Source organism: Callithrix jacchus, chromosome 19 (assembly GCF_049354715.1).
Source record: "Callithrix jacchus isolate 240 chromosome 19, calJac240_pri, whole genome shotgun sequence".
NCBI classification, from domain to species: Eukaryota; Metazoa; Chordata; class Mammalia; order Primates; family Cebidae; genus Callithrix; species Callithrix jacchus.
In genome coordinates, this window is record NC_133520.1 from 18,468,143 (window position 1) to 18,485,463 (window position 17,321).

General features: G+C 40.3%; 1 protein-coding gene across 12 annotated transcripts in view; it reads right to left on the reverse strand.

Annotated features, from left to right (window-relative positions):
• HHAT (hedgehog acyltransferase) overlaps positions 1-17,321 on the reverse strand; it is a 404,480-nt gene that overhangs the window by 120,162 nt on the left and 266,997 nt on the right. For all 12 annotated transcript variants that reach the window (XR_013529748.1, XR_013529751.1, XR_013529744.1 and 9 more), the window contains one exon: positions 4,027-4,228. Coding sequence is in view for 2 of the 12 variants with exons in the window: in XM_035280429.3 (XP_035136320.3) it covers positions 4,027-4,228 (202 nt within the window). In the remaining 10 variants the exon portion in view is untranslated. The remainder of the gene's footprint in view (positions 1-4,026; positions 4,229-17,321) is intronic.

A 17,321-nucleotide genomic window follows, 5' to 3' on the forward strand; every position in this document is an offset into this window, starting at 1 on the left:
TCAACAGACAAATGGATAAAGAAAGTGTGGTACATATACACAATGGAGTATTATTTAGCCATGAAAAAGAATAAGAGCCTATCTTTTTCAACAATATGGATAAAACTGGAGGTCATTAAGTGAAATAAGCCAGGTACAGAAAGACAAACCTCACATGTTCTCATTTGTTCGTGGGAGTTAAAAATTAAAACAACTGAACTTGTGGAGATAGAGAGTAAAAAGATGATGATGAGGGGCTTAGAAAGGTAGTTGGGTGGGGTAGGGGGCAAGAGGATGGTTAATGAGCACAAAAATATAGTTATATAGAAGTAATAAGATGCAGTATTTGGTAGAACAAGGTGACTACAGTCAACAATTATATATTTTGAAATGACTGGAAGAGTATAACTGGATTGGTTGTAACACAAAGAAAGGATAAATGCTTGAGGTGATGAATAACCCATTTACCCCCAAGTGATTATCACATATTGCATGTCTGTATCAAAATCTCATGTACCCCATAAACATCTACTATGTACCGACAAACATTTTTTAAGAAGTTGTTCTGACAAAGAAAAAATAATTGTTATTTAAATATCTGCTAATCTATCTTAACAAAACAATGAAGAATATACATCATGAAGAAAGGGTATGATAGTTAAACCTGACTGGGACCAAATATTCCCTTAAATATTATTCATGGGTGTTTTGGTGAAGGTGTTTCTGGATGAGATTAACATTTGAATCAGTAGACTGCATAAAGCACATTTCCTGCCCCAATGTGAGTGGGCCTCATCCTATCTGTTGAAGTTCTGAATAGAATAGAAACCTAAGAGACAGGCCGGGCTCAATGGCTCAAGCCTGTAATCTCAGCACTTTGGGAGGCCGAGGCAGGTAGATCACGAGGTCAAGAGATCGACACCATCCCGGTCAATATGGTGAAACCCCATCTCCACTAAAAATACAAAAATTTAGCTGGGCATGGTGGCGCGTGCCTGTAATCCCAGCTACTCAGGAGGCTGAGGCAGGAAAATTGCCTGAACCCAGGAGGCGGAGGTTGCGGTGAGCCGAGATCGCGCCATTGCACTCCAGCCTGGGTAACAAGAGCGAAACTCCGTCTCAAAAAAAAAAAAAAAAAAAAAAAAAGAAAGCTAAGAGACAATATTTTTTCTGTCTTCAAGCCCAACTGTCTTTGAGCTAGGTCACTGGTCTTTTTTTTTTTTTTGGACTGGAACTTACACCATCAGCTCTCCAGGGTCTGAATTTCTCAGCCCACAGTCACATGGTCTAATTCTGCACACTAAATTTCCTTACTATCATCTGTACCTCCCTTCCCCCTTCACACACCCTATTGATCTGTTTCTCTGGAGAACTCTGAATAATACTGAGGATGTGAGGGGCATGCAGAATGAGCTCACATTGTGAAAATACTATCAAACCGGGGACACTAAAGTCAGATGAAAATGGGTCCAACAGAGGCAGTAAGTCTTTACTTGGATTTTGACAGAAGAACAAGAAATTCATGGAAAGAGGGAAGAAGGGTAACCTAAGTGGGAAAATAGTTTACTCCAAAAGTTGTGTGCATTTGGAATGCCAGCCATTTCTTCCAAAGGAAAATCAATTCTGGTTGGAAATACGTAAGAAACAGGGTAATGGAGGAAGACTCTATGTCTGGACAAGTGGAGGAAGAACTAAAGAATCGACCTGATGTGAAAGTGCAAATTGTGCACTGACTTGACGCTGAGGCTCGCTCAGACAATGGGATATACGGAGTAATGGGATCCTGGCTGCGTACTCCAGGAAGGCATCGTCTAAATGGCAGTAACTGCCTACCAGGCTTCCAGGTGATAAAAACAGGTTTCATAAAATATGTTCTTGCTCAATAAATACACAAGCCAAACATCATATTTTCAACATACAAGACAAATATTTAGGTGAAAAAAATGCGTATCAAAAATTACTATGCACCAAGGTACCTCAATTGTAGACAGAAGGTCAAGTGAGGTGAATGAGTGAGTCTGGGAGCAAGCTGTGATGGAGCAAGGTAGACATGCGAGAGCTTCATCCTGTGAGTAAATGTGCTTGATGCCTTGATTTATTTTGAACCCAAATGAACAGGCCACAGGCTACATAGCACAGTTGGGTTACTCTAACATTTTAGGTTTTTAAAATTATTAGGGCACGGTGGCTCATGCCTATAATCCCAGCACTTTGGGAGGCCGAGGTGGGTGGATCACAAGGTCAAGAGATCAAGACCATCCTAGTCAACATGGTGAAACCTCGTCTCTACTAAAAATACAAAAATTAGCTGGGCATGGTGGTGTGCGCCTGTAGTCCCAGCTACTCGGTAGGCTGAGGCAGGAGAATTGCTTGAACCCAGAAGGCAGAGGTTGCGGTGAGCCGAGATCATGCCATGGCACTCCAGTCTGGGTAACAACAGCGAAACTCCAACTCAAAAAAAAAAAAAAAAAATTATTAGCAGCCTAAGCCACAGAGCACTGCTTAACCCTAAGTTCAAAGTTAATTTTAGTCGCTTCATGAAAGAACACAGAAATGGATTACAGGGCTCCAAATTGGGCTGAAAAGAACCTTCTGACTTTCAAAGGTGATAACTGTGTTTCCAGGCTTTGGGGCAGAATGCTTTGATTTGAAGATGAAGACTGAAATCTCCATGATACCATTCTCTTTGGTTTTCTTGTGCTTTCACTGAAATCCCATTTTCTATTAGAATCCACTGGCATTTCTTTCCTGATGGCTGGGTACTACTACTGAAAAAATATTTGTCTTTATACATACATGAGCATATGTAAATCCCCTCCAATGTGTTGTTTGACTACTCATTTCAGTTTTTATTGAAATAACTGTCCACTTGTACTATGGATATCTTTATAAAAACACAGGTAAATGTATTCTGTTTTGGCAGGGTTTTTAAAGTGCATTTTCTTTAGTTATTCACACTGGGTGAAATGTAGCCACATTAATTACTTTTCTAATTTTCTGTGTGTGATTGCCTGCCATGATCACTGATGCTAGCACATTTCTTTTCAGCTACTTTTTTCAGGATTAGAGGGATATTGCTACAACTTAAGAACTGACAATTTCCTACAAGATTCTAATGTCTTATACCATATTTGCCAAGATAAAAGCTATGCCCATAGTTTAAAAATCACTCAAATGATATGTGTAAAGAGAAATGCTTAATTGATTTTCCAAATCATTTTCCTGTAAAGTTGAACTGTTTCTTAAAACCTTAGCTGTTTTTATATTACTATATACAGTACCTATCAAGGATTTAAGATACCTGTTATACTTAATATTAGCAAGGGCATTCTTAGGCACCACTGCTAGAAATATAAACTAGTGTACTTTTGTTTACAGGGCAGTTAAGAGTTAATAAGCAATAGGTATAATAAACCTTAAAGATGAGAAAAACCTTGAACCTGAAAATTTTGCTTACAAGAATTCATCTTGGTTATGATACTCATCTTAATACAACTATCAACTAAGTTGTTAGTTGCAAAAAACCTTTAGAATAATATGATTCCTAATAATAGGAGACTAAAATAAATTATGGCATATCCACATAATGGAATTCTATGTAGCCATTAAAAAGGGTGGCTAGATATGGACTCAGTGACTTAAAAAGGTGATCCTTATACAATCTTATCTCTATAATAGCAATTGTTTTAATGTTCATATGTCTGTGTGTACATACACTTAAAATAAACTTAGAAAAATGAATCTTAACATGGTTTCTGTTAAAGAGAAGTTTTTTTTTCTTTTTTAAATCTTCTGATTTTTATATAATACATTTCTTACAGTTATAACATATATATCTAATATACACATACATACATATATATGCACCACAGAAGCTTATTTTCCAGCTGTCCTGCCTCTAGGCATATGGACTTTGAAGCAATTGAGCAGGAAGGGCTCATGCTGGGGGTGGGGGTAGGGGCAGGGAATCTGAAGGCCCCATCCCTCCCAAACCTGATCTGCCTAGCTCAGCTGTCCCGTTAAGACAGGAGCAAGGATCCTGCTCACCAGACTGTCCTGGATGCAGGGAGTCTCCACTAGCCTCCGGACTCCATTCTCCACAGTGACTCCCAGCCAGTTGAGCGCTGCCCAGCACCAGAGGTAGTCGTAGCCGCCATGCCAGTAGCTCACAAATGCAAATGTCATCGCCGTGGAAAACAGCGTCCCCAGCAGGCCATGCTGGGACCCACCTACTGGAATGTACACATACCTAGAGAAAGAAGAGGCTGTTAGGAGCCATGAATAGGGCTGCCCTGCAACTCTGCCTGCTCCCTGGCTTGACTCCCCTGTTGAATGCTGCTGTTCACATATGCAGATCCTTCCTCACTTCCAGGAGGCCAGATTCCTTGAATTCTCCATCTCTCAAGGAGTTGGCAAAAACCCAAGCCTCACCTCTGCAGGGCGTTAGGTTAAATGAACACACAGGCTAAAGGGTTCTCATTACTAGAACAAAATAGCACTTACAAGAGGCAGGGCCAGAAGTCATAAATTTAGAGTTTCTGAAAGGAATGTGCCCAACCCTGGAAACCCAAACACAGAATGGCAGTTAAGCTTCTGACCACATGGGGCCAGCAACCTTCAAGGCAGGTGATACGGTTCGGTTGTGTCCCCATCCAAACCACTTCTTGAATTTTAGCTTCCATAATCCCCACATGTCAAGGTAGGGACCCAGTGGGAGGTAACTGAGTCATGGGGGCAGGTTTTTCCTATGCTGTTCTCATGATACTGGGTAAGTCTCATGAGATCTGATGGTTGTATAACAGGCAGTTCTCCTGCACAAGCTCTCTTGCCTGCCACCATGTAAGACATGCATTTGCTCTTCCTTCGCCTTCTGCCGGGATTGTGAGGCTTCCCCAGCCATGTGGAACTGTGAGTCCATTAAACTGTTTTTTCTTCATAAATTACCCAGTCTTGGGTATTTCTTCATAATGGTATGAAATGGAGTAATACAGCAGGTGTGGATTTGAAAGATCAAATTACTAAATTTATGGTAAACTCATTCTTTAAACACAATTGCCAAGACCATGTTCCTAAACAGGCAGGAGCTGGGTGCTGCAGATGGGTGCCAGAGCTGGTTCCCAACTTTCTAGGCAGGGTTCCCAGAAGCAATCATGAATTCACAGTAAAGAAAAGGGCTCTGTGCTCACAGGGCAGCCAAACTACCAGACAAAATGCATAGCTGTCCCCCTGGGTATGTTCTCCATTGCTGAGACAGCTGCCTGAGTCCTTGGAGACAGGACTATGTTCTTCAATCAGGATTTTCCTGCTTGACTTGGACAAAACTCACACCTTGAGCTGTTAGGACCTGGCGAGCTAGGAGCACACGCTTCTTGCAACAGCCTTTTTAAAAAGCCCATAGGCCTTTGTTTATTGCTGGTTGGTGCTTCTTTGTCCAACCTTCCTCCAGGAGGGAAAAGTAAAAAATCCTTTTTTGAATACACAATATGTTCCAAGTACATGACACTTAACATGTACCGCACACAATATGTTCCAAGTACTACATGACACTTTACCTGTACTGCTTTGATTCTTTTAAGCACCATACATATGGTTTATACCCACTGCCCCGGCATCTTAAACAATTTAACATCTGTTTATACATTATTTTAACTTGGGGGAGGAGATCAAACCTATTTTTGAGGAGGAAATAAAATTGTTTTTGAGAGAAAATTGTTCTAGTCAAAATGTTTGTCAATAGAACTATTTTATTTTTAGAGACAGCATCTCCAAATGTTCTGAGGCAGGAGTGCAGTAGTGCAATGACAGCTTACCACAACCTCAAACTCCTAAAACTCAGACAATCCTCCCACTTCAGCCTCCCAAGTAGCTGGGACTACAGGAATGCACAATGACACCTAGCTAATTTAAAACTTTTTTTGTAGAGATGAAAAAAGTTGCCCAGGCTGGTTTTGAACTCCTAGTCTCAGTGATCCTCTTGCCTCAGCCTCCCAAAACGCAAGGATTACAGTCATGAGTCACCGCACCTGGCTTAATAGAACAATTTTATAGGTAGGCAAGGTAAAAATAAAAACAACTTATCAGGTGATAAAGAAATCTTTTGAAAGACTATATGATTGTAAATTATTTAAAAATGTGGCACTTGATGAAGACTCTCTCCTTGACTAAACTTTAGTCAAGCTCCTCTAAGCATTCTAGGCCTCAATCTTGGTGTCCATCTTTATTGCAGCAAGAATCATGCTAAGTCGGTTTAAAATGAACACTTGCAATGTCTGATCATGCTACATTATCTGGTCAAATTTTTCATCACCTGCTCTTGGTGTCTGATCGCCTTGGCAGCCTTCAAGAGGAATCCTGTTAGGTCAGTTTAGACAGAATCCCCTAATTCCCAATGTTTCCTCTAAATAATATTCCACTCAATGACCCCACCTTGCTCCTTGGCTATATCCCCCTTGTCCATGCTGTATTCAGAATTAAGCCCAATTCTAGTCAGGCGTGGTGGCTCACACCTGTAATCCCAGCACTTTGAGAGGCGGAGACACAGGTGGGTCATCTGAGGTCAGGAGTTTGAGACCAGCCTGGCTAACAGTGAAACCCTGTCTCAACCCAAAATACAAAAATCAGCCGGGCTTGGTGGTGCATGCCTGTAGTCCCAGCTACCCTGGAGGCTGAGGCAGGAGAATCGCTTGAACCCAGGAGGAGGAGATGGAGGTTGCAGTGAGCCAAGAGCACGTCACTGCACTCCAGCTTGGGCTACAGAGCAAGACCCTGTCTCAAAAAAAAAAAAAAAAAAAATTAAGTACAGTTCTATACTGAGGTCTCTTTCCCCCATTACAATAGTTCCTGAATACACTTTTTTACTGCTTCAACTACTACCTAGCTCTGGTTTTTCTTTAACATCCTCCACTCTCAAATATGTTCCAGTTTCCAGTTTAGATAATAAATTTATCTGATCACCTTAGATAATCCCATTTTATGGGTGAGGAAACCAAGGTTGAGAAGTTTATTTGCCCAAGGTACACAGCTAGGAAGGAGAAGGACCAAGATCCAAATATGCATCTGTACCTCTGACTTACTGCTTCCATTACATCCCTGGGCTAATTTTTAAAGTCCTCTATATTTCACCCCAATCAGGAACAATTAAACTGGAAGGCATGTGAGAATGTAGCAGTTTGAGAAATAAGTAAAGCAATGCCAGTACTTTCATTTGTGCCAAAACAGGACCATCTTCACAATCCTATCAGCAAATAGGCATCAATCACTTATACAGATTAAGGGATCTGCCTGTTGAGCAGGTCGTTAGGACTTCAGAGAATTCTGGCATTATGGGAAACAGAGACATGACTTTGCTCCTGCTGTAAGGATGGGCATACCTGCCCGTGAACAACAGCAACCAAGTCCCACCATTAAGTTATGTGCCATGGTACCAAGTACACCAGGAAGGTTTGAGAGTGCAGGGGAGAAGGGTGTGGGGTAGAAGAGGCATAAGGGAGAAGGCTCTTACACCGGCAAGGCTGAGAGGATGAGTTCTGCTAGGTAAAGAGGAGAAGTCTGGGCAGTGCAGCAAGGACACAAACGAGGGGCTGGATGACAAGTGAGAAAAGCCAGACAGCCCAGGGCATAGTGGTCTTATCCAGTGTTCTGCTGCCCCCCAGAGGCTTCTTGGTCATTGGTGTAGAATACTCAGCAGAGGCAAAACAAAACAAAAAAAATGGGCCACCATTAGCTGTCTCCTACCTACATGGAGGTAACCGCTGGCTTATCATGAGGTTGCCCTTAACTTTACATCATCAGCGCTGTATGTAAAAATAAAATAGGGTGATCAAACCTATTGCAAAAGGACGAATAACAACTTCTCTTTAAGGAAACTGTGCAGATGGCTGTTTTATAAAACAGATTATCAAATGCTGTCTTCATCCAACCTGCTTCATGTTGAGTTTTTGTTGTTTTTTTAATCGTATCTCACTATATAAAAGTGAGCTTCAGCTGGGGACGGTGGCTCATGCCTGTAATCCCAACACTTCAGGAGGCTGAGGCTGGGGGTGGGGGTGGTCACCTGAGATCAGGAGTTCAAGACCAGACTGGCCAACATGGTGAAATCTTGTCTCTACTAAAAATACATAAGTTAGCCAGGCATGGTGGTGCACACCAACAGTGTCAGCTACTTGGGAGGATGAGCCAGGAGAATTGCTTGAAACTGGGAGGCGGAGGTTACAGGGAGCCTAGATTGCACCATGGCCCTCCAGCCTGGGTGACAGAGCAAGACTCTGTCTCAAAAAAGTGAACTGCACCATATAGGTCAGAAAACCACAGCATAAAAACCTCTCATTCTCCACACCAGTGGTACTTGATCTTGGATTCAACTCCAAGAAGGACATGTTTTCAAGCTTGTGATGAGGAAGCATCTAGCCCCAAAATTACGTGCCCAGCTATTTTGGGCATCTCCTGGAACCATGGCTCTGTTACTTTGCCTTCAAAATGACAGCCGACAAAAATATCTGAAAATTCTTTCTATTCTAGAAATTCATAGATGGCAGGTCTCCAAGGACATAAGACTGCTTGTTTCAGGCCAGAGAAGGTAGAGCTTCCAGACTGAAAGATAAAAATCCCTTCTTTATTCTTAATTTCTAGAAGGCAGTAAAAAGGAGAGCAAACAGGTTATTTTCTTTTACAAACTCTACTGTCTTCTGTCAGTTCCATGATTAATAAAAACAGAAACATGTCTCTTTTTTTAGAAAAGCAATAGTGTAAAACCGCTTCCTAAGACTCGCTGCACAGTAAATTGATTTCCCAATGGAAGAAAGCAATGAACACCACCTTCTCAGCAAAACAAAACTAAAAAGATTGCTTCTCGTCAGTGACTATGTCAGGTTCAGCCTTCAAGAAGCCTGCCTCTGTTTGGCCGGCTTCGTGTGGTCACTGCTTATGGAAAATGCTGCACTCACCTTCTTAATTTAAAAGCATCTCACCAAATCAATGCACTGTAGCAAACCCCCAACTCAGGAGGAAGAATCTATAAAATGCAGACAGTATTGATGACGTCTACCCTTTACTGAGTGCCCATGTGCCAAGTGCTTTATGCATACTATTTCTAATCATTAAAACAGCCCTGCAAGGATATAACCATTAGGCCTATTTTACACAGGGGAGATGAAATCTGCACCTAGAATGTTGTGGTTCCAACACCCTCAGGCCTAGGTGCTTTTGGTGATGTTTCTTGTTAACCAAATCTTCAAAGCAGTCTCTCCGCAGAAATATCCACTGGTGTTTTATTAAGTGAAAAAAGTCCTTTCTAGAAAATAATTCTTGCTCAAGAGAATAATGCTTACAATTTACAAAGGGGTTTGAGCCAATGAACTCTCTTAGCCACTGTTCAGTGTCAGAGAAAACAAGAGGTATAACTTCTGCTTTTGAACAGACTAAGTAGTTACCCTCAGTCCCATAAGCAGAGATAATACACCTGCTATCTCAACTCCCTGACATCCTGCAGAGGTCTGCTTATGTCAGAAGTGGAACATCAAATGTTGCTGGCATGGCCAGGCTTGGTCACTCACTCCTGTAACCCCAGCACTTTGGGAGGCCAAGGCAGGCTGATCACCTGAGGTCAGGAATTCGAGACCAGCTTGATCAACATGGAGAAACCCATCTCTACTAAAAATACAAAATTAGCTGGGTGTGGTGGCACATGCCTGTAATCCCTTCTACTTGGGAGGCTGAGGCAGCAGAACTGCTTGAACCTGGAAGGGGGAAACTGCGGTGAGTCAAGATCATGCCACTACACTCCAGCCTGGGCAACAAGAGCAAAACTCCAACTCAAAAAAAAAAAAAAAAAAAAAAAAGTGGTGGTGAGGGTGATGCTGAGTAGGCGTACATAAAGGGAGAAGAAAATATCTAGCTCCTTCACACTGACTATGAAAAACAACACAAATATACACCTTACAGTGGGAGACAGTGGTGGTGAGAATCCACGTGGGAAACGCATTAATCTTTAAATCACAACACTTCCTTTTTCCAAGGACCTATACAATAGCTCCCTAGCCTGCTACATTATCACTTAACTCTGTGACAGACTAACCCTAGACTCCAACAAGGTATAAAGGTGAAGCACCAGACACTGACAGACATGGCTTTCACTGTCCCCTGCACTGAACCCAGGTGGGCTTGCTGGTTCCGTGTCATCACTTACCTACTGCTCGGCTGGGCTGGGGACGGCAGTTGCTGACATCCTATTCCAGCTCCACCTTAACTTTCTACCCTTTTTCCCCACTTAGCTCTCCTGACAAATCCTAAAATCCTGAATAAAGGAAGACTGATACCTCTGCGCCTTTGGTCATACCATTTTCACATCCAGAAGACACTCCTCCATCCTCCCTGATTTTCCAACTCCCACTCAGTCTACAAAATCCAATTGATTTTCCACCTCGTCCAGGAAATCTCTTTTGAATTTTTCAACTTGCAATTTAACCCAGGAACCTACTGTGTGTACTGTCTGTACCACTGATTGAACAGTGGTTTACCAAAATGTATCTATGATGGGTGTCATTTTCACTAAATTGCAAGATTCATTCAGACAGCACTAGATATGTGATGTGCATGCATGTGTGTATGCGTATGCGTGTGTCACACAGCTATTAGTCAACAGTACTTACATACACATAACATTACAATTTCCATTTACTGCTCATAGCCTCTAATAGCTTTTAAACTTGTTACAAATTGTCACCATTGTCATGAACCCATTATAAGCGAGAAGAATCAAGGGATGATGGATTATAAGGTCCTATACCAGGTACGTGGAGACTTCAGAAGACACCCATTCCCAAAGAATATAGACTATTGAAGGAGCTTGAAGTTTCTCCATATTTTATAATCCTAATAACCCTATTAAAGTCAAAAGTATGTGTCATGACACCTCTGGAACTACTCCAACCCTAAGAGATTTACCACCCAAAGCAAAAGAATTAGTCCTTTAAAGAACAGAGCCTTTAGTGGTAGGAAAAGCAAGACTTTTGTCCATGTTACATTGGTGGTGAGGTGACCTCACCTTGGCTTCACCTGGGCTCTGAGACCAGCCCCTGCTCAGGTTTCTCTACAGAGCTGGCTGTGCTGTCCTGAGCCCAGCTCTCATGGACTGCAGCTCCCCTGACTCAACCCTGGCTCTGGCTTTGGGCTTGCCCCACATTTTAGTGATCTTTCTCATGGCCAGTGATTTACTGGAGGGTCCTCCAGTAAAATCTCCATTGTCTAGGTAGTTCTCACAAAGGAAGCTACATATCTGCTTATAAAAAGTTCCCACAATCTACCCGTCTGACAAAGGTCTAATATCCAGAATTTACAAGGAACTTAAACAATTTACAAGAAAAAAACAAATAACCACATCAAAAAGCGGGCAAAGGATATGCACAGACACTTTTCAAAAGAAGACAACAAACGTGAAGAAAAGCTCAATATCATTTAGCATCAGAGAAATGCAAATCAAAACCACAATGAGATACCATCTCACACCAGTCAGAATGGCGATTATCAAAAAGTCGGGAAACAATAGATGCTGGGGAGGCTGTGAGAAATTGCAAGGCTTCACACTGTTGGTGGGAATGTAAATTAGTTCAACCATTGCGGAAGACCATATGGCAATTCCTCAGGGATCTAGAACCAGAAATGCCGCCTGACCAGGCAATCCCATTACTAGGCATATACCCAAAGGAATATAAATTATTCTACTATAAAGGCACATGCACACACGTTTTCTGCATCACTATTCACAATAGTAAAGATATGGAACCAACCCAAGTGCCCATCAATGACAGATTGAATAAAGAAAACCTGTGGAGTACTATGCAGCCATATGAAGGAACGAGATCGTGTCCTTTGCAGGGACACAGATGAAGTTGGAAATCATCATCCTCAGCAAACTAACACAGGAACAGAAAACCAAATACCACGTTCTCACTCATAAATGAGAAGTGAACAATGAGAACACATGGACACAAAGAGGGGAACAACACACACCAGGACCTGCTGGGGGGTAGGAGGTAGAGCAAACCACCATGGCACACAGATGCTTATGTAACAAACCCACACATTCTGCACATGTATCTTGTTTTTTTTTTTTAATAAAAATAAAAAGTTTTCAAAGGAAGGTGCACACAAAAAGGAGTGTACTTTGCTTTTAATATCTTTCTGTCCAGTAGAGATCATAGCAGCATTTTAATAAGTAATAGCCAGCAACTGGTTAATGGGCAACCACAGACTTTGTCATCTCCAGAAGGCTAAGAGGAGTCTATTTTCAAAGCAGAGAAAATATTTTGAGCTGGGCTAATTCTCAGCTCCTTTACTAAAACATGCTGTATCTGAGCTTCATATGTAATTCTGAAAATTACCTATTAAAAATTCTATGTCCTCTTTGGCAACAGAACATTGGGGAATTTATAAAATAGAAATTAAAGTCAAGCTATATTTAGCCTACAATTTAACTTCTAGGTTAATGTAATTAGATGCCAATATTTTTAAAAATAATCATCTTTCTTTTTGCTCCATAAAGCTGGTAGTTCAGTGGGTTGAAGTATTGTGATGAACCCAAGTTTGGAGCTTCCATGTTAGAGAAAGATTCAACCTCACCTTCATATTTCAAAACCCAAACTCTGGCTTCACAAAAGCTCTATCTTTCTCACAGAAAGAGGCTAAAAGAGTATGAATGGCTCAGCCCAATCACATTTGCCACTAGAAAACAGCCTAAGCAGCAACGGTGGCAAAACGCACGACAAGAGGGCAGGGCTTGAGAGCTAGAAGATGTGACCTTGACCCTGCTCTGCCACTCACCAACTTCTGTAACCCTGAGCTTGTCAAGTAAACCTGCTCAGCTTAAGTGTACACATAGAGTGAGCACTAGCAGGACTAAAACCTTCTTTGCATATGAGTTGCTGCGAAGATCAGATCAGATAATATATGTGTAAGAACTCTGGCGATTTTATGTTTTTAATCATGGCAAGAACACTTAGCATGAGATCTACACTGCTAACAATTGTTTAAGTGCATAATATGGTATCAGTAACTATAGGCACAATGCTATACAGTGTATCTTTAGAAATTCTTCATTTTGCATAATATTTTATACCCATTGATTGGCAAGATGCCTTTCCTCTCACCTCCAGCCCCTGGCAATCACCATTCTTTTCTTTGCTTCTATGAGTCTATTTTTTAACCTTTAAGTTTAGGGGTACATATGCAGGTCATCATATAGGTAAACTAGTGTCAGGGGGGGTTGTCATATAGATTATTTCATCACCCAGGTATTGAAGTCTAGTATCCATTAGTTATTTTTCCTGATTCTCTCCCTCTTCCCACCCTCCATCCCTGGTGTCTGTCATTCCCCTCTGTGTGTCCATGTGTCTTCATCATTTAGTCCCCACTTATAAGTGAGAACATGTGGTATATGGTTTTCTGTTCCTGCTAAGGATAACAGTATCCAGCTCCATCACGTTCTTGCAAAGGATGATCTCATTCTTTTTTAAAGGCCACAAAGTATTCCATGGTGGATATGTCCCACATTTTCCTTGTCCAATCTGCCACTGATGGGCTTTTAGGTTGATTCCATGTCTTTGTTATTGTGAACAGTGCTGCAATGAACATTCACATGCATGTGGAGTTTATTTTTTATCCCTCATATAAGTGGAATCATATGGTATTTCTCCTTCTCTTATGGGCTTATTTTACCTTCATAGCCTCATATATAACTGGAATCATGCAGTATTGTCCTTTTGTTATGGGCTTATCTCACTGAATAGAATATTCTCCAGGTTCATCCATGATGTGCAACTGGCAGGAATTTCTTCTTTTTTGAGGCCGAAAAATATTACATTGCATGTATATACCACATTTTCTTTATCAATTCATATGTCAATAGATATTTAGGTTATTTCTCTATCTTGGCTATTGTGAATAATGCTGAAATCAATATGGAAGTATAGACATTTCTTCCACATACTGATTTCAATTATTTTGTATATATAGCCAGAAGTGTGATTGCTGAATCACATGGTAGCTCTTTTTCAATTTTTTGAGGAATCTTCATACTGTTTTCCATAGCAGCTGTACCAACAATGTACAAGAGTTCTATTTTGCCACATCCCCACAAACACCTGTTATCATTTTTTTTTTCTGGAAAATAACAGCCAGCCATCCTAACACATATGAAGGGATATCTCATCGTGATTTTGATTTTCATTTCTATGATGACTGGTGATATTGAGCAACTTTTCATATATATCTTGAAACATGCAACCTACCAAGAATGAATGAGGAAAATCAAAACAGACGAACAACAAAAAGGTTGAATCACTAATCAGAAACCTCCCAACAAAGAAAAGCACAGGAGCTGATGGCTTCACTAGCGGATTCTACCAAATACTGAGAGGAAAAGTAATACCAATCCTTCTCCAATTCATCAAAAGAACTGAAGAAAAGGAATACTTCCAAACTCATTTTATGAGGTCATCATTACCCTGATACCAAAGCCAGACAAAGACATCATTTAAAAAAACTACAGGCTGGCTGAGCACAGTGGCTCACATCTGTGATCCCATGATTTTGGGAGGCTGAGGCAGGCAGATAACTTGAGGTCAAGAGTTCAAGACCAGCCTGACCAACATGGTTAACCCCTTTCTCTACTAAAAATACAAAAATTAGCCAGGTGTGGTGGTGCATGCCTGTAATCCCAGCTACTCAGGACAATGCTTTAACTCAGGAGGCAGAGGTTACAGTGAGCCAAAATCACACTACTGCACTGCAGCTTGGGTGACAGTGAAACAATAAAAAAAAAAAAAAAAACTTTACAGGCCAATATCTCTGATAAACAGAGATGTAAGAATCCTCAACAAAATACTAGCAAACCAGACTCAACGCTATGCTGAACGGATTGTTCATCATGATTGACTGGGATCTACCCCTAAAGTGCAAGGATGTTTCAACTTATACAAATCAATTAGCATGACACATCACATTAACAGAATGAAGGACAAAAACCTTTGTTATCTTCTTAACACATGGAGAAAAAGCATTTGACAAAATTAAACTTTTATGATGAAAACTCTCAACACACTAGGTATGGAAGAAATTTATTTCAACACAATAAAGACCATATATGGCAAGCCACAGCTAACATATTTGACACTGAAAAACTGAAAGTCTTTTCACTAAGATCAGAAACAAGCAAGAACGCCCACTCTTACATCTTTTCAACATGGTATTGAAAATACTAGTCAGAGCAATCAGACAAGAAAAACAAAAGTCAAATTGGAAAGAAATAAAATTATGTCTGTTTACAGATGACATGATCTTATATGTAAAAAACCCTTATGACTACAAAAAAGCCCTGTTAGAACTAATAAATTCAGTACGATTGGAGGATACAAAAGTGACATAAAAATCAGTTGCTTGCCTGTAAACAACAAATAATCCAAAAAGAAAGTTAAGAAAAAATATCATTTTTAAAACAACAAAAAAATGATAAAATAGAATGACAAAGTAATAACAAACTTAGCCAGGAAGACAAAGGATCTGTACACTGAAAAATAGAAAACACTGATGAAAGTAAAGAAACCACAAAAAAAAAAAAAAAAATGGAAAGATATGCTGTGCCCATGGATAGGACTTTGGAGATTTTAACACTGCATACACTTGAAAGGTTTATACTTACTAATAATGGGCCAGCAGCAGCATACATGCTTCATCCAAGGAAAATCATGTTATAGCACTAAATGCTCACAAGAGAAAGCAGGAAAAATAAAAAATCGACACCATAACGTCACAATTAAAAGAACTAGAGAAGCAAGAGCAAACAAATTCAAAAGCTGGCAGAAGACAAGAAATAACTAAGATCAGAGCAGAACTGAAGGAGATAGACACACAAAAAACCCTTCAAAAAAACCACAAAACAATGAATTCAGGAGCTCTTTTTTTTTTAAAGATCAACAAAATAGATAGACTAATAATGAAGAAAAGAGAGAAAAATCAAAGAGAAGCAATAAAAAATGGTAACAGGGATATCACCACTTATCCTACAGATATACAAACTACCATCAGAGAATACTATAAACACCTCTCTGCAAATAAACCAGAAAATCTAGAAGAAATGGATAAATTCCTGGACACTCACAAACTCCCAAGACTAAACCAGAAAGAAGTTCAAATCCCTGAATACATCAATAACAAGTTCTGAAATTAAGGAAGCAATTAATAGCCTACCAACCAAAAAAAGCAGAGGACCAGAGGATTTCACAGCCAAATTCTATGAGAGGTACAAAGAGGAGCTTGTACCATTCCTTCTGAAACTATTCCAAACAACAGAAAAAGAGGGAATCCTCCCTGACTCACTTTATGAGGCCAACATCACCCTGACACCAACACGTAGCAGAGACATAACTAAGTAAGAAAATTTCAGGCCAATATCCTGAATATAGATGCAAAAATCTTCAATAAAATAGTGGTACACCAAATTCAGTAGCACATCAAAAAGCTTATCCAGCATGATCAAGTTGGCTTCATCCCTGGGATGTAAGGCTGGTTCAACATATGCAAATTAATAACCATAATCCACCACATAAACAGAACCAATGACAAAAACCACATGATTATCTCAAAAGATGCATGTTAAGTATTCATAACACACAAACACACACAAAACCCAAAGGGGTACAAGGAAACTTTTCGAGATGATGGATACACTTATTACTTTGATTATGGTGATGGTTTCATGGGTACATGCATATGTCCCAACTAATCAAATAGTACATATTAATATGTGCAGTTTTTGTGTATCAGTTACATTCTAAAAAAGCTGGGGATTTTAAAAGCTGTTATGATAATGAGTAGCATTCCTTTATCTTTCATCAGCATTTGAAGACACCAAGAACACTGGCCTGCTTGCTCAGGCATGTTCTTTCCTTAAAAACCCTTAGTCCTAAAAATATCACATCAGATCCAGGTCACTAGTGCTAAGGGGTCAAAGGTAAGATTCAAGACCCATATATACCTGTTGATTGTGTTTAATCCAGATGACAGCCAGCTGTTTTCCACACACGTAACACTGGCTGAGGAGATGCCTGCAGAGGGTATGTGGGTGTGTCAGGGTAAGGCAGTACCTACCACAATTTTGTCTATCACCAACATTTTGCCATCAAATAACTGTCATCCTTCCCCTCAGCTTCCCCCTTTATCTGCCAAATAGAAAGTTCACCTGACCAAGTCATTTTCTTATAATGAGTTACTACAGTAACTGTCTAAAGTAATTCCTTACACAGGTTTACTCGTTCTACCAGTTTAAGAGACCTAATGTCCTGGAAGGTCAA